The sequence below is a fragment of the Musca autumnalis genome, unplaced genomic scaffold (assembly GCF_047663935.1).
Source record: "Musca autumnalis isolate F117 unplaced genomic scaffold, ASM4766393v1 scaffold_4, whole genome shotgun sequence".
In the NCBI taxonomy this organism is placed as follows: Eukaryota; Metazoa; Arthropoda; class Insecta; order Diptera; family Muscidae; genus Musca; species Musca autumnalis.
In genome coordinates this window covers 64,793,010-64,811,966 of record NW_027411977.1, presented here as the reverse complement: position 1 = coordinate 64,811,966, position 18,957 = coordinate 64,793,010, and the positions used below count along the sequence as shown (strand labels likewise).

At 35.9% G+C, this 18,957-nt stretch overlaps 1 protein-coding gene across 1 annotated transcript in view; it reads left to right on the top strand.

The window, feature by feature from the left end:
* The first annotated feature begins 4,366 nt into the window (after positions 1-4,366).
* Positions 4,367-18,957, top strand: part of LOC141401812 (uncharacterized) — a 178,527-nt gene continuing 163,936 nt past the window's right edge. Inside the window, exons 1-2 of the mRNA XM_073982333.1 lie at positions 4,367-4,477; positions 5,130-5,527. Of these exons, the coding sequence (XP_073838434.1) occupies positions 5,498-5,527 (30 nt within the window). The 5' untranslated portion in view covers positions 4,367-4,477; positions 5,130-5,497. The remainder of the gene's footprint in view (positions 4,478-5,129; positions 5,528-18,957) is intronic.

Genomic DNA, 18,957 nt, shown 5'->3' with positions numbered 1-18,957 from the left:
AATATTGGGGAGAAGTACCGGAAGTTGTGGACCGGTATTGCCCCACGAAACTAAGTTTGGATATAATATTACGAAGACCAAATGTTGGACCAAATGGGTTCAACAGTTCGAGAGTTGTCTTGCTCTCCGACCGCCACATATGGTGACATAGGGTTTTTTTTACACCTTTCGGTGTAAAGTCCAAGAAATAAGGACTGATTCGAGAGTAGGTCTTAAAGTGAACTTATCCGAAATTTTGTGTGAGAGGTACCCGAAGGAGTAGACAAATATAGTAAATATTCGAACCTGATCTATATCTTTTAGATATATTAGGATGTACAAAGTACGGATTACATCGGTCACTCCCTTCAAAAGTTATCGTGCGCACAAATTTTTCGAACATTTTTGAACTTTTGTGGGAGAGGTACCTGAAGGAGTGGACCGATATGACTTATCTTCGAACTTAAACTATGTTTGGACAAAATATTACGAAGGCCAAATTTTGGACCGAATCGGCAGATCCGTTCGAGAGTTATTTTGCGCTTCAAACACTACCCACGGTGTCATAGGGGCTTTTTGCATCTTTGACGCTATTTTCTCAGAAAGTATGGACTTGCCTCTGATGAAACTTGTACCGTCGTATGGGGCGCAGTGAACACAAGTTGTTGCAACAAAAATCAAAGCGATTCGAGAGCAGGTCCTAATCTGAACTTTTCCGATATTTTGTGTTTGAGGTACCCGAAGGAGTGGACCTATTGAGTCCACTCGCAGAGAAAAAATATTTTTCGCTTTTGTTGGAACAAAAATATCTGTTTTGGTTCCAAAAATGTATTTGTTTTGTTCAAACATTGTTATACAAATCCAAAAATACCATCTTTTGTTCCAAACATAGAAAACAAAAACAACTTTCGAATTTCCGCAATATTGCAAAAATCGTTAACAATACTGATTGTAGGAACTATCATAATCTAATTTTGTTTACAAAAAGTATTGTCAACCCAGAAAACCAGTCCACAAATTGTTGATTTGAGTGTATATACTTCTCATATACACTTTTCGCATAAGTTGGATATAAATGTCGCGTATAATATTGCAATCATTGATGAACACAATACATGGTTTGCTGCATTGGCTGACAACAAAGACAAACAAAAAGCCACAAGCACCCACCACAACATAAGGAATAATTAAACACTATAACAAACTCCGGTATAACACCAAACCTCAAAGCACAATGAAGATAGTAGAATGAAACAAAACAGAAACAAATAAAAACAAGAGTCTCCTTGTTGGTATACATACACACAAAAACAAAGATAAAGGCATTATGTCATACAAACAAAACTCACCATAATTGTTTTTTTCAACAAGGCATCGAATACCGAGAGAAGAGAGAAAATTATCGAAGAAAAGAGAGAACTATTGTCCAGTTGACAAAAACAATTTTGGGATTTAACAAAACTCAATTGTTGGAATCACAATACTACATTTGGAATTTAACAATATCTTTACAATACATATTTTGCTCTTCGAATATTGTTGGATCAATCATATTTTTTTCCCTGCGTGCATATTGTAAAATCATCTACATCTGGTAGACATTTCACGATGTGCGAAGTATGGACCAAACCAGATAAGCCCTTCAAGAGTTATCGTACGTACAAATTTTCCGAACATTTTCGAACTTTTGTGGGGGAGGTATCGGAAGGAGTGGACCGATATAACCCATCTTCGAACTTAAACTAAGTTTGGACAAAATATAACGAAAGCCAAATTTTGGACTGAATCGGTTGATCCGTTCGAGAGTTATCGTGCGCTCCAACCACCCAGACAGACAGACAGACATACGGACGGACATTGCTCAATCGACTCCAAGTTGTCTGAAACACATTTCGTCCAAACATACTTGGGGTCTAAAACCATTATTTCGATGATGCACATTTTGCCCCTATGAACGTGTATATACCCTCGTTAGGGTATAAAAATTGGTAAAAATGCATTGAAGTATTTGTTTGTATTCTTTCTTGATTTCTGGCCAATCTACGCCACATTCAGACATGTGCTCGAAAAAAAAAATTAAAGAATTAAATACCCCTTGGGCAACATGGTTCTAATATATGATTTTTTGATATAAACCCTGCATCCCACAAAAATCTATGCTGACAATTTGAAGTTTTGATTTCGCCGTTTTTTTAATTTGTTGATAATTAGAGGGTGCAACCAGATAATGATCTAAACTATATAGGAGATTGTAGAACTCGTGATTCCATGTCGTTTGATGTATATCTCACGAGTGTGCTCTGTACAGCTTCCTAGTAATAGGAGTCCAAAGGCGGCAACTTCGTGCGTAAATTTTTTTAAACAACCTATTTTTCGGCTTTATATTTTACAACTGTCCTACAGGTACCCTTGAACCCCGCGTGATTATAGTTTTTTTTTGCGCGCCGGATATAATGAGCCCTTCTGCGTTCGAATTCATCGACTAAACGGCGGATATAGATACCTTGAAAGTAGGAAAATCTGCAAAAATATGTATATCTTGACTATTCCGCGCATTGAACCGCGATTCTCCCATTTAACGGTATAAGTTTCATCAGTGGTAAATCCATACTTCTTGAGAAAACAGTCCGGAAGTTGTAAAAAACCCCTATGGCACCATATGTAGTGGCTGTAGGGCTTGAACCGAATACTGCGTTCGTCCACACTTTAGATATTGTAATATTTCTTCGAATATTAGATGAAATTCGAAGGTGGTTCTTATAGGTCCACTCCTTCCGATACCTTCCCCACAAAAGTTCGAAAATATTCGCTAAAGTGGTATGCTTGATTTCTCATAGACGTAGCAACCGATTTGGTCCAAACATTGAATCTCCAAATATTGTCGAAACTTAGTTTATGTTCAAATGTGGGCCTTATCTGTCCAATCCTCTGTCCAAATGTTCAACATTTTTGTGTGGTTCGAGGATCCTTTGGACATTTTTACCGAAGGTTTTCCTAGCGGCCCTGTTTGCAATGTCCGTCCGTCTGTCTGGCTGGAACTCTCTACATACATGAGGTTTTAATATGGACACTATCGATCCACTCCTTCGGGTACCTCACACACAAAATTGCGTATAAGTTCAGTTCAGTCAAGTCCACATTTCCTGAGAAAAAAGCCCGAAAGTTGTAAAAACACCCCTATTGCATCATGTCCAAAATTTAGCGTTCGTATTATTTTGTCGAAAATTAGTTTTAGTTCGAAGCTATACGGTGTCCAACGGAAATGACTAGTAGGCGCGATATCTATTGAAAAGAAATTTGAACTATGTCGATCAATTCCTTAATGTAACTCCTCCGAAACAATTTTGAGCACAAAATTCTTAAAACCTCCTTAAAACATCATTTGTGGGGAAAAGGATTTTGGTTTTGTCCTTAGATGAGAGTTTCAATTCACATAGGCTGAAGGTATATCTCTGTCGGCAAAGCCGACTGATACTTTTTTATTTGTTTTTGCATGGATAAGTCCATGCTTTCTGACACAAAAGTTCAAAAGTGTTCTGTCAACTGCAATTTAAGGTCGAACATCAAGGTGGGTTGTTTAACCGAAGACCACTACATGCTGCGACATTTAATCACCTCTGTTCATATGGTGCTGGTTGGTTTAGTGATGGTTTGTATTTCCCAACAGAATTTGATTTAATTAAGCATTTCGGATTTTTAGGGCATAAAGAGGGGTTTTGGTACGTAAAGAATTCTGGCATTACAAAGCATAAGATATTCACTGTGTCGGCCTTATCGCCTTACTTAGCATTAACAATTATACGTTTTTTCTTTAACTACATTTCTTTTAACTACATTTTAACTTATGTATTTTTCTTGTTTTTTTTTCTTGCTTTTCTTCCGTTTTTACTCTAGGTAAGTTATTGTTGAAGGATTTTCCGGAAGGAAGTACCTCGGAAGTGAACAAAAATGTTTTATGCGATGACAAAGAGCATGTAAGGCCGGCCTATCATCAACTAGCATTGCATGAATCTAAGATGGGGTGTCAAAGTCGTTGTTTTTCTGTAAAAAAAAACACAAAGAACTTACTTACCGGCTGACTGACTGGCGGTTGGTTGGTTGGTGCTGCGAGCGTATAACACTTTTAATGTCATACAACAACAACACAAGTAATAAAGAAACCAGCTAAACTTAAAACAATGAGTGACATGGCTTAGTGGCTAACTTGGTTGGCTGCAATAACACAGCAGAGTACCACCACCAACAACACCAACTACCAATGCATGAAAACACTAAGGCAGAATAGCAGACGCAACAACAAAAACGACGACCACGAAAAAAAGTAAACAAAAAACCTTATTTTTTGTGTATAATTTTTGTTAATACTTGAGCCGGCATTGATCGAAGAGCCAAGTTAGTTTAAGCGCAGCCGTATAGGAGTGTGCACGCGAAAATCCAACAGCCCGTTAAAAAAATAATAAATTCAATTAAAAAGAAAAAAAATTAAAACAAAAGAAGAGTAATGAAATTTTTGAATATTTCGGTTTTCAAAATTTAAAAATAAAATGAAAATTATGTTTATTCTTAATTGAATGAGATCTTAGTTTTTTTCGAAATTTGTGTTTGTTGTTTTACTCTCACTTTTGTTCATTTGAATCTGTGTTTTGGTTACATGAGAAAAACCAGTCAAGAATTTCACAAAACTACAAACAAGCTTGATTGGCTGAGAAAAAAATATCGGAAAAAAATGAACAACAACAAAAATTTTAATATCAAAAAGTTGCAAAACCACCCACCAGTTCTCATACACAACAATTTTTGAAATTCAAAATTAATTGGCCTGGAAATTTAAATAAATTAATTAAATAAGAAATTCTTAAAACGAAAATAAATTCACACAAAATAAATTAAATTAAAAATTCTTAAAATAAAAAAAAATTAAAATATTTTTTTATTGGCAAAATAATTCGGAAAATTTAAATAAAAATTTGTTATTGCAAAATTTGTGTTTCACTGAAGCTTTGTTGTTGCGGTGTAATGTTGTGAATCATAACGAAAAATTACCACGTTTATTTATTACAAAGTGCCCTTGAAAACCGAGAGTGTCTTGATTTTGTGTTACCCCATTTCTGTTTGTGTTGTTTTTTTCGCTTGCCGGCTTATCTGTTTAGCTATTCAACAACTTGACATAATTTTTTGTTGATGTGAAGTTTGTTGTGTTTTTTTATTTAACAACCAAAAGTGCTGTTGTTGTCGTCGTCGTCGCGGCCGTAATGTACAAAAATAAACTTTAGTTTGCACAGTTTGATGTGAATTTTTGTCACAAAGTAATTTCGGGTTTTATTTGGGAAGCCTAAAAATCCAACAAAGCAACAACAACAACAATAAACAACTGACATAAAACGAAATTACTACAACAACAACTAAACTTTTACGAAAAGTTTGCAAGTCAAGCTGTCTACAATATCATAGCCAACAACAGCAATTGCCATCTTCATTACCACAGTCTACAAAACAGTGAAATACTCACATCTTTATCATGGATTCCCCCAAACACAGTCAAAGACAGGTAAACAACCATTTTTTTGTTTTCTCCACATACATACAACTGTTTTTTTCTTTTTTGTCAACAAAATGTGTACAAATTCCCTAAGGTATTCCACTGTTTTTTAAGTTCCAGTTCCATTGCAAATGTTTGAAGGAAGGTCTTCATTTGGGTGTATATTATTTCTGAAATCATGAGGTAACAATTAAAAAATTATTAGTCGGTTTTGCCGACAGAGTTATACTCTCAGCCTATGTGAATTGCAGGTGCGCACGGGTAGTGCCCACCTTCGAACTTAAGCTAAGTTTGGTCAAAATATTACCAAGGCCAAATTTTGGACCGAATCTGCTCATCCATTCGAGAGTCATCGGGCCCTACAGCTACTACACCTAGTGCCACATGGGTTTTTACATCTTTCGGGATATTTTCTCAGGAAACTTGTACCGCCCCTGAAAAACTTTAACCGTCGGCGAATGCAAGTTGCTACAACAAAGATCAAAGCGGTTCGAGAGCAGGCCTTGAACAGCATTTTTGCAAGATTTTGTGTGGCAGGTACCCGAAGGAGTTGACGTATATAATCCATATTCCAACCTGATCTCTGTATGTCTCGTAGAAATATTACGATGTTTCCAACCACTACACATGGTGTCGTGGGAGTATTTTACACCTTATCGTCGTAATGCGGCCAGTGAATACAAGTTTCTACTACAAAAATCAAAGCGATTCAAAAGCATGTCCTAAACTGAACTTTTCCCAAATTTTGCGTGGGAGGTACGCGAAGAAGTGGACCGATATAGTCCATCGAAACCTCGCCTACGTCTGGAAGAAATTTCACGATGTGCAAAGTATGGACCAAATCGGTTACTCCCTTCAACAGTTATCGGATGCACAATTTTTCCGAACATTTTCGCACTTTTGTGGAGAAGGTACCTGATAACGATATGGCTAATTTTTAAATGCTTGCTTTTTCGAAATATTAATAATTTTTTCCCACAAATGAACTGTTTTGTAGGATATAGGGGGGGGGGGGGCAGCTGCCCCTCCCTAGTTATTCCTGGCTACGCCCATGCAGGCAGGCCAACTGTTCCGAGGTAAATATCATATGTATACATAGATCTGTAGCGATTTTTATCTCGGAGCAGTTGACATCCCTGCTTAAACAGTGTTTTTTGTGCGTCAAAAATCATCACAAGTGGCGGGAAAACTACCAACTTCGCATCCCAGCTGCCAATTAATTATACCGTCAGACTTAGATGTTATATGAACCAATTTTTTTTAAATATATGTTACGTCAAATCCGTTTCTGAGTCCTTCACAAAAGTTCATCACATTTCGACTAAGTGCAGGTAATGTGTTATACGAGGAGCGCTATGCAATTTTATCGAAGGCAGGCATAGATGTCAGAATTTTAATGCTATAATTTTTTTCGCGGTCGAGTCCATATCCTGCAGCCTGACGGCTGAACACTAGCGAAAAAAACTTTGCACATCGTAATATTTTACTAGGGATAGGTAAGTCGACTTTCGATTAATCGATTAATCGAGTTTTTGCAATCAAAACTCTAAAAATCGTAGTCGATTTTTGGCTGGAAGGAAAATCGCATAATCGATTATCTTGTAATCGGTTTTCGAGTTTGCCCATAGATTGTTGCAAAAGAAAACTCGACGAATAGTCGATTATAATCGATTTTCTTTGGTTATGCAAAAGTCGAAAGTCGTGTTTTAAGACAATTGAAGTAATCACCAACCAAAAATCGATTATTTCTATTGCTACTTCTTAGATTTAGTTCGAAGATGGACTATATAGGTCAATTCTGCTTCGAGTACATCCTCCACCAAATTACAAAAGCAAACTCGTACTTGTATGTGGTAGGTGTCGCTGGCCAAAATGTTTTTCTTTTCTGGTCAATCCGGTGCATTGAACTCGAAGGTATAATGCAACTCGATGAAGTAACATTCACACAAGACAGCACGACAACACAATGGCATGTTCACGCTGCAGTACTTACTCGGGTGTTATTGTGAGAGTTATCTTAATCACTATATGCTGGATAGGACCCCCAAACCCAGGCATGTCAAGATAGGTCCAATAATACAAGACTGAGCCCTTAGATCAGCAAGCCTATCAGACAGTTTTTTATAGCATACACACAGATGCAGTCGAAGATTCCACAAAAAACCACTCGTATGAACTTGGTCCTCTTAGTACATTCCATATCCATCGCAGCCGAATAACGTACATATATCTCCGGAACTGTTCCAGTTCTACCTGCCACTGCACAACATAAAAATCGTGTCTTATGCTAATGATTGCACGATAACGGTGCCTGATCCAGTTGTAGATTATATACGAGATAAAGTACACTAGCCTTATTAGTAACCTTGCAATATCAGCTGGCAAAATTACAGCCAAACTTTTCATCTCATCTGGACAACGGAGAATTCCGGTCATAAATGTATCCAAGATTTTAGTGTTTACATTCGACATCCTATGCAGATCATCCGAGTATACCACAACTATCTGGGATAAACTATGGAGGTAGGAACAATGTTCTCCGCTCGCTAGACGCCAGCACTTGGAATGCAGCCTAATTGCCTCAAGATTCAAACAACATATTTGGTCTGCTAATGTTATTGATGTTCAGTGAAAGAAACTCCAAACCTTTGAAAATGCTGCCCTGAAACTGCAACAGGGTGTCTTCTCACGTCATTAGTTATTCACGTCACTAACTTATGGATAAAGACCTCCGGCCAGGCAAGTAAGGCAAGTTGTTCATTATCTAGTGAGAGAGAGGCCCAACGATACAAGAGAGAACCTACAGATCAGCAAGCTTTTGCTGCACAACTAAATGCTATTCTTCCTAAATTACATTGTAAATAATGTACTGGAAGAGCAGCTCCAAAAGTGATCTAGGATGTGGAAGCCGTCTCAATTCTTATGGGAATTGAATTGAAAATACGATACAGAATATTTGAACAGTGTGTACAAACAGCATCACGATCTGCTAAAACTCATCATCTGACCGCCATTTCTCTATGGAAGCGCTCAGATGAGGTTGCATCTTTTCTGAACATGGAAACAAAACTCATTTTAGAAAAACAAACGAACAACATGCAACCGCTGCACAGAGGGGAAACATAGGCCTAAAGTTGCTCAAAACTCAAAATATGAAAATAGTTTTTTATGAAAAAAAAATGCTGATAAACGGCAACCAGACTCTTTTCTACATTTGCTATAACCATCCTCGACTTTGTAAGATAAACCAATCCATGGCAGCAGTCGATTGAACTCAGCCATACTGAAAACAAAAAGTATATTTTCGAAAACTAAGAAATGAGGTGAACATTAAAATGACATTATTTTCGCGAAAATTTATATTTTTCAAGATTTATTGTTTTTGTACAGTCTCCGAACAAGATTAGCATTTGAAATTTTCAGATTGATTTTACATCTTTGCTCTTTAATAATGGTGATACAAATCCTCATTATGAAATTTTTTTATGAAAATTTTTAAGATTACTACAATTTCAATAGTGAAAAAGTCTATTTCCCCGTCGTTTCCCGACCATAGTTTCTTCTAATGTTTTATGCGCTTGAGTCTCATATCAGATTCAATCATAAAAAATTGCACATACATATTTGCGCCATTCCGAAAAAATCTAATTTTCTCAACTAAAATATGAAATATTTTTGTATGGAATTGCAAGGTTTACTCACATTAATTTTGTTCCGCCTTAAAACCGGAACTCTTATTTATCAGACTAAACCAACGCCATCTAATATGATTGCTTTATTCAGAAACATTCAGGTCTTTTCTCATGTGAATTGAGAAAAATTTAATTTAAGTAAGTTTCAAAAAATAAAATTTGGAATGAAATATATGCATATGGGACTATATATACATCTGTACCGATTTGTTGAAAATTGGCTCAATGTTTTTTTAGGCTAGTTCAGGTTGTAGTCTCAAATTTCAGTGATTTTGGTGCATTTTTATCTCATATCAGATGCGAATAAATTTAAATTTTAACACAAATTTCCCCTCTGTGCGCTGCTACAAAAACAAGAAAACTTCAACAATTAGGTGCAGTTTAAGGGTTGTTCGAGGATAGTTTTGAAAATGTTTACCAAAGACAGCCCTTGCAGCGGTATAATGTTTCTCATGCATAAGTCCATGCTTTCTGACAGAATATACAAAAAGCTCCAAAAACTCATTCTCAGCAGGAAGCTCTCGAATTGAGTAGCCGTTTTACGATTCCAAACTTAGATCAAGTTCAATGATAATCTAAATAGGCTCACAACTTTGGGTACATACCTCTCCTACAAAAATTAACAGAGTTTCGATTAAATTTAGTCTAGGGCCTGTTCGAAGATCTTAATGAAATTTTTACAGAAGGTAGCCCTTATGGTCCTGATTACAATTATACAATTTTTTTCTTGGGCCGACCAACAACTGCAGTAACTGCTGAGCACGATAATTTTGGAAGATAGTCACCTATTTGGTCTAACAGTTCTAGATTGGAATATGGACTATAAAGTTGCACTTCTTCGGGTACCTCCTCCACCAAAATTCACAAAATTTCAATTAAACACACTTTAGCCAAGGTGGACTATAACGTCCAATTTCTTCAGGTACCTCATCCACAAAATGCTTTTAACACTGTTTCGCTTAAATACATTTTGGGGCTATTTCACGGATCCTCTGATCATGGCTACAACCGTAATTCCTTTTCTAGGGGAAATCAACACTTATCGAGATATGTGCCTCTAAGAATACCCATATAATTATCACCATTCCTTCATACATCTTTAAAGTGGACATAAATCCACATTTTTTTTGGGAAGAAGTTTTTAAACCCATGGGAACAAATTGCTGCTAATTTAGTCAGAAAATGTAGCCGAAACCTTTAATAAATCTAAAATTATGCGGCACTGTTATCAAAACGTAGGCCGATATAGGCTATCCCTGAACATAGTCTGTCAGCTACAAAATACATATCTGTGCAAAATTTAGATTAGAGGTGTTCCACAAACATCAAAGAAGGGGCAAAGGTGACTTCTCTCATATCAATGGCTGCACGTCGATTTATCATCGTCATTTATCACGTCATGTCTTAAGACACCACTTGTGGTAAAGTTTAACATGACTGAGAGATATACTAAAGAAATGTCTCCAACATTACACAGAGAGGTATTTTTGTCGCCACTGTTCCCAATTTGTTTGGATGTTAGAGCGATTACGATACATGATTTTACCGTAGGCGTATGGTCTAGTTGAGTTTTTTGCTCAGTACAACTCCATGAATCAGAAACGGGAAGCGCCCATTAAGAATTTTCCCTTCCATACTAATCGTTCCACCCTGACATACATATATATGATAATTTCAATGCATCACTAACCGAAAAACAAACATAATATAATATAATACACTCTACGTATAATCTATGGTGGAGGGTATAGAAATTTGAAAATAAGTAATGTTAATGTATGACATCAGAGAGTATGACCTACTCATCCCATTCCTCCTAGAACTTCCTTAACATAGCCTGAGGTCAAGTGGTGATATGCCACTATTTCTTCTACAATGACACTTTATCCACTTATCTCATATTCAGTCAGCTTTAAAATCTAATAAAAAATCCAATATTGTGTAAAAACAGTGGTTGATATCTGGTACCAATGTATCCATATTAGACCGGGGCGATTTGTATGGAAGGAAAAAACCTTAATGGGCCCTTCGCGTTTCTGATTCCTGGGATTGAACTGAGCAAAAATGTCTTCTGGACCTACGATGAAAATCGAACCTCTCGATTTTGACTTGAATTTTTTTTTTTTGGATATTTTGGCATATAACAGCCAAACCATTGAAATTTTCGATCCAACACAAATACAACAAGTAAGAACAGACTATAGTCGGACGGGGCCGACCATGTGATACCCTATACCACTATCCCTGTGCACTAGCTTTCCGGGCTAGCTGTTATAAGATGTGCATTAGAAATTTTACCAATTTTCACACAAAAGTTTTGATCAATTTAACCCGCTAAATATTATCCGATCATACCGTTGACTTGCACGCTACTTCTTCATCTCAAACCAAAACTACGTTTAAAATTTCGCGCCGATCGGACTATTATTGCGACCTACAGAGCGGCTACAAAATCGAGCAAAAATTTTGTTTTTGGTCCATTTCATCCCTTTAACATTTCACGATCATCGCCAAAAACTAATCAGTTCTATTCTGGTCCAAACCCGACCTCCATACTAAATTTCGTGACAATCGGTCCATAATTGCGGCCTCTAGCTTGATTACAATTTTTAATGGACGGACAGACGGACGGACGGACGGACGGACACACATCGCTAAATCGCTTTATCTCGTCGAGATATGAAGTTTGGTATACCACATGAGGGGTCTACGACGAATATTTCGCGGCGTTACATGAATTTTTGGGAAAACAAACTTATTATACCCTTTTCCACATTGTGGTATAGGGTATAAAAATTGTAGCCAAGACAGTACTCTTCTTCAGACAGTTTTGGCCTTGAGAAGGCCAAAAATGTCGATAAATGACACTGTGCTACAAAAGTTGACCAGAAAAATATTCAAGTGTTCTGATGCAAAATTATATCGTGTTGGGATCCATGGACAGCGACAATGCCTTTAGTTTGTTTGGGTCACTTCGTTTTATTTTTTTTATAACGGTAAAAGTAGTGAAAATCAGGGTTTCTTACATTTTCAAATTCAAACGGACATATCTTCTATTTCCTTCTTCCTTTTAAAGGGGTGAATAATATCTTTCGAACAAGCTATTATCTGTTTAAATCGGTTAACAAATGGTTAAGTTATAGTGGTTTAAGTCTGAAAACCCCCTCAAAAAACTATAACTGAATTTCTCATATTTGTATTTGTGTTGGATCGAAAATCTCAATGGTTTGGCTGTTATATGCCAAAATATCCGAAAAACGTCAATAAAAAACTTCAAGTCAAAATCGGAAGGCTCGATTTTAATCATTGACATATGGTCCACTGGACTTTTTTGCTCAGTTCAATCCCAGGAATAAGAAACGCGAAGGGCCCATGAAGGTTTTCAAATCGCCCCGGCCTAATCCATATACATAGTCCTTCAGGAACTATTGACTCAATACCGCCAATGTCTCAATATGGGCCCTCAACAACTACCGACATACTAGTTCCAATGTCAATATTGACATTCGAATACCAAGCCTCATGTTCAAAAAAATCAAACAGGCTATAACCATATATCCCGAACCTTTTGAAATAAAGAAACTCTCTATTGCATTGTATAGCACTAGGTTATACTACTTGCTAAAACAATGCAATACGGAGTTTTGTAGTATTCATTTCAACAGGCTCCGGCTAAATCTTTATAGTCAGTTTGATTTTTTGAACATGTGGGTTAGGCCGTTTTGGCGCTAAGCGCCTCATATAAAACTCGTTAAGAAAATAAATTGTGTAATTTGTCAGTAATACTGATAACAATGTCAGTAGTAAGTGAGGTCATATCCAGTATTAACACTTCTTACAGGATTCTTATATACATATTAAAATATTCCAATAAAAAAATAAGGCATAGGCTAAGATCATATTTCAGTCGACAAAACTGACTTAAACTTTAAATCATACTTAAGAGCTTTCGTTGTTTTTGAATTTTATAAAAGCCATAAAGTAAACGCCTCCCTACCACGACGTCCCTGATAATTACATATGTCAAGTTCTCTTTATCTCTTCCTCTGTCGCCAATGTATTTGTAATTTATTTACTTATTTTTATTTTAAAATTAGTTTAACCCTGAAATTTTCTGCTATCAAGTGCAACGTTGCCTTTTTAGTACTATAATTTATGATAAGTTTCGAAAATTTATTTAAAAAAGAGAGGGAAGAAACTATATACAAATATATATTAGTTTTCAAGTTTATGATAATATTTACAAAAGTAAATAAAAACTTTAGTTTTAGACAAACATATTTAATAATGATTTCTTTTTTTCGAAGATTTATTAAACTTTTTTTTTCACTTGAGTTTGTTCTCAACGCTTCGTAAATACATACATACGCTTGAAATAAAGGCAACTTAACATCACAACTTTAATGTGCAACAATAGTTAAAAAATCTAATAGTTTTTTCTATTTCTTCGTTTTCTACTACTATATGGATGGATTTACCAATCATTAATCAACTAAATTTTATTTATTTTTTTTCTTTCATAAGAAACATAATTACCACGTGCAGCTTAAGAGTTATGCTTATGTATGCGCGTGTGTGTGTTTATGACTAAAATCGTTTATAAACCAATAAACAAGAACATTTTGTTTTGTATGCGATCACGTAATAACTATTATTTCAAAAGACTTTAATTTTTTTTATGATTCTTTTATATTTTTGAGTATTTCTCTTGAAATTAATCATATTTCTCGAAGTTTTGAAATAAGTTTTGTTTTATTGTCACGTCTATTTGATTGTTGATATTTTTTTTGTGAAAATAAAAAAATACTTTAAAATTATAAAGGAGTTCAATTTTGTAGCAATCACGAGGAAACCAACCTCATAAAACGGTTCTTTGTTTAGAAATCTTAAGTAGGTTTGATTTTTATCGGTCTCATGTTCTCCATAAATACTGCAGCACGTGACTAAATCAAAGAACTGGAGACCAGCTGCACAACTGCAGTTAAAAAAGGCTATAAATCAATGTTCAGTGGAGTTCAACAAACTATAAGTATCGTTAGCCATAAATAAATAAAAATAATGCATATCTATAGTTTATGTTACGTATCAATATTTATGGCAAAACACTTCGTATTTTTAAAACGTTGTTGGTGGGTCCGAAGAATTTCAAAGTTATAGGAAGACTATATTGTGAAAGAATTGTTCATAAACAAACAAAAAGCTTATGAACTTTTCCGTCAATATTTTGCACTCTATCCTAGTAACAACAATTTCTCATTCAATATTCATTACTGAAGGCTTAGAAACTAAATAACGTTCATAGATGAGAAAAATCAAAAAAGAAAAAAACGTCAGAGCACTTTTTAAATAAACAGCGATAAAAGTCCACAGTTTTAGGGTTTTATAGGTTTTCACAATTTTGCTTGAAAACGACAAGTTCAATCATAATGGGTCTAGAGAAAGTGTTGTATCTGTGAAAATTCTCTACAAAATTTTTTTTTAGTCCCATTTCGATAGGACTTGCGTATTCCAAGTAAAATAGTGAAAACATAAAACAAACCTAAAACCGCAAAAACTTCCCAGGTGTAAGCGGTTTTCATTTAGAGTTAGTTAAGACGCACCATTCATAACATTGTTTTATACACGGAGGATATATATTTGTTTGCAATCAGTCCCAAACATAACATATGTTTGGGTCCTGCCAACAATTATATGTTTGGGTGCAAACAAATACAAACCCAAAAGCCACAAAAAACAAACACGCTGAGAGGAAGCGAGCGTAAATTTCAATGTAAAAAACATTGAAATTTATGCTCACTTGCTCTCAGTAAACGCTCACTGGCTATCTCTAACATATATACACATTTATAAATGGTGGTGGTTTATTGAAAGGCATATAAATACCAAACAAAAAAGCAACAACAGAAACATAGGTACATAAAAAATTCCAAAGAAATACATAACAGACTTTATGTAATTGCTCCACAAACATCCCTGAAGGGACAAGGGACACTTCTCTTATATCAATGAGTGCACCCCGATTCATATTAGCTCAATGATATGGGACCAACTGTTTATCGCCGGGTCCGAACGGCGTGCCTTAAGACGCCACTTTGTAGAGAAGTTTTACATGGCTGAAATACTCAGGAAATGTCGCCAACATTACTGATGGGTATTTTGCCACCGCTGACCAGTAGATATGCTATTATTATAAGACCTGTTGATCTCCCATAAGAATACTTGTTGATGTTTCATCAGAAGATTTGTGGGTCTTCTATGAGAAAACCTATAGGTGATATTGCCTGGCCGGGGAGTCGAACCCACGAACTTCAGCGTGCAAGGTGGGAGTGCATATGCATGCATTGCACCACGGTTGCACCCAAACAGACTTTAATAAAAGAACAACTGAATAAAATAATTTATAAAAAGTCACACTTTTTAAAATAACAAATTATATGGCAACATGGTTGAATGTTTCTCCTTAGTTGTGAAATAAAACACATTTTCCTCAAAGTTGAAATCATCAGCGGGAAATCGGCATCTGGAACCAAATGATTATATAATGCAATAAATATGGATGTACCATATTACAAATATAAATATGTACGTATCTACATATATGAAAAATGTATTGATGGAATTACCAATATTAAATGCGATTTCTGCCTTGTCCAATAAAATATTTCCATTCACCTTTTTGATTCAATTATACAATTTACAATTATAAAATGTATTGGGCATTTAATTTACTAAAAAGCACCATTTCTTTAAGAAAACACAAAACACAGATTTATTCACTCACTTTACCGTCTTTATTCAACGATTGTATTTTGAAAACTGAAGAAAAAAAACAACATAATTAATATTTTTTTTCTTTTTCTCTTCGTTTGCTACGTTGGTTAGCAACAAACAAAGCACGTAACACACGTGTTTGGCCAAAACTTCTGAGTCTCCTATTACACCATACACACAGCTCTTTATTATAAAACAACATTCCGTAGCTGCGAGAGCCCTGTTGGAACCCAAAGAAATAAAATTGAGATAGTGAAAGTGTTACAAACATATATTTGTTTGGGCACAAACAAATTATGTTTGGGTCGAAGCATATATTAGTTTGCAACCAGTCCCAAACAAATATTTGTCTGGATCCAAGCATATGTCTAACATATATTTTTCTGCGTGTAAGGGTGCGATACAGTTAGTGAATTGTCCCAATTTGAAGTTCTATATCTCAAAAACTTCCCTGGTGTAAGCACGTTCCATTTATAGTTCGTTTATGCGCACCGTGCAATATAATCCATAATCCCACTTGAGCGTGGGTTATGGAACTTTTGTGACATCATAGAATAAATTTATAGGTTTGTAATAGAGGCCACAAATACTACATGCTGTAAATGACCTCCACATGGTGTCACCTTTAACAACCGTTAAACGCAGTGAGCTAACATATACCGCTCACTCACAGGTTAGAAGTCTATCCTTAGAAAAAGAAAAACAAACCCCTCTAAAGTTATGACGCCCGCAAACGTTTTAAGAACCATGATCTGCTGATCTGCACCTTAAATTTATAATTCAATACTATACCAAGCCATGCTGAACATTAACTGACACTCAGTCTACAGTTATTATAGGAAATAACCTCTCCGAACAGTTTAGTGCCAGAAGCAGTTTCAGACAAGGAGACAGCCTTTCGTCTGACTTCTTCAAAATCTAGCTGGAATAGTCATATGTTATTCGCTTATACCGAAGACATTGACATCAAGGATCGATCTTCTTTTACTGATCCATCCTTAATGTTAATGTCTTCTGTATATAACTAACACCTTTGAATAGGCCGAAACAACGACAAGACCAAGATGATATCGACGCGCAATTCGTCCACAGAATTCAGACCAACTTGGAGGTCTCACTTGTATGGAAAGGAGTGCCAAAAGTAGTTCTAATCGAGCTACCGCCTCGAAATTTTAAACATATTTTAATGAATGTAGGTTAGGCCGGGGCGATTTGCATGGAAGGAAAAAAGTGATAGTGGGCGCCTGGAGTTTCTGATTCTTGGGATTGTACTGAGCAAAAAAGTCCACTAGACCATATGTCTACGGTGAAAATCGAGCCCGCGGATTTTGACTTGTTATTTTTTCAAGGATATTTTGGCCAAACCATTTCTCAGAAACTTGACCTATCCTGAAAATTTCCTTTTGCGTTCTTAGTACACTCATCAAGGGCTTTCATCTCCAAAAGGAAATTTCCACCCACTGACTTTGAGTCAAATTTTGTAGCACAGTGTTATTTATCGATATTTTCCGAAAAATGTGCACATTCTCGGGGCCATAACTGCCTGAAGCAGCGTTCCAATGCTTTTGCTATGTACTAGAGAGTTCTTAATTATTGTCTTGGCTACAATTTTTGTCTTTGTGTTGAATCGAAAATCTCAGTGGTTTGGCTGTTACATGTATGCCGAATATCAAAAAAAAAAACCTTGAAAAAAGTCAAAATCCGGGGGCTCGATTTTCACCGTAGACATATGGTCTAGTAGACTTTTGTGCTCAGTACAATCCCAATAATCAGAAAATCCTGGCGCCCCTGGTGGTGTGTACCCCCCATACAAAGGTACCGCCCGTTTTTTTTTTTATAATTTTAGCCAAATTTTCCAAGCGAGTTGGCTGTAATTTTGTATTTTGAATTCGGATCGGAACACCAAACGTCCGTGCAAAAAATGTTCAATATAGGTCCAAGTTTAGATATAGGTCCCATATAAACGTAGCTCCCGATATTCGGTATTTAGCCAAATTTTCTAACCGAGTTGGCTGTAATTTTGTATTTTAACTTCGGAGGGAACACCACACCTCCGTGCAAAAAAATGTTCAATATAGGTCCACGTTTAGGTATATCTCCCATATAAACGTAACTCCCGATATTCGGTATTTTGACGATTTTAGCCAAATTTTCCGACCGATTTGGCTGTCATTTTGCATTTTGAGTTCTGAGGGAACAACATACTTCCTTGCAAAAAATGTTCAATATAGGTTCACGTTTAGGTATAGCTCCCATATAAACGTACCTCCCGATATTCGGTATTTTGACGATTTTAGCCAAATTTTCTAACCGAGTTGGCTGTAATTTTGTCCTTTTACTTCGGAGAGAACACCACACCTCCGTGCAAAAAATGTTCAATATAGGTCCACGTTTAGGTATATCTCCCATATAAACGTAACTCCCGATATTCGGTATTTTGACGATTTTAGCCAAATTTTCCAACCGATTTGGCTTTTTGCATTTTGAGTTCTGAGGGAACAACATACTTCCTTGCAAAAAATGTTCAATATAGGTTCACGTTTTGGTATAGCTCCCATATAAACGTACCTCCCGAATTTCGGAATTTTGGCGATTTTACAGGCGTTGTATAAGGGGAATAACTTACAGGGTGGCAGCTGGATCTCGTTTTATCGTAACCTAGAGACTTTCCTCTGTATTTAAAAAAATGGACTTGCCCTTACGGGGCCAACATTAATAAAACTCATCATAAATTTATAGTAATGATATTAAAAATAGCACAAAAAGTCATTTACAAAGAATTTATTTTTAAGGAAGTTAGAAAACGACTTTTCAATATGTTTTTTTTTTTTGTAAAAACATAGTCAATGCCATCAACTATAAGTCTCATTTTGCAAATTGTACATTTATCTCTTCAATTTTTTTAATTGCACTCATAAGCTACGAATGCTTTGTGGATATATTTTTCGTTTTAAAGGCACCGCATACAAATCTCAA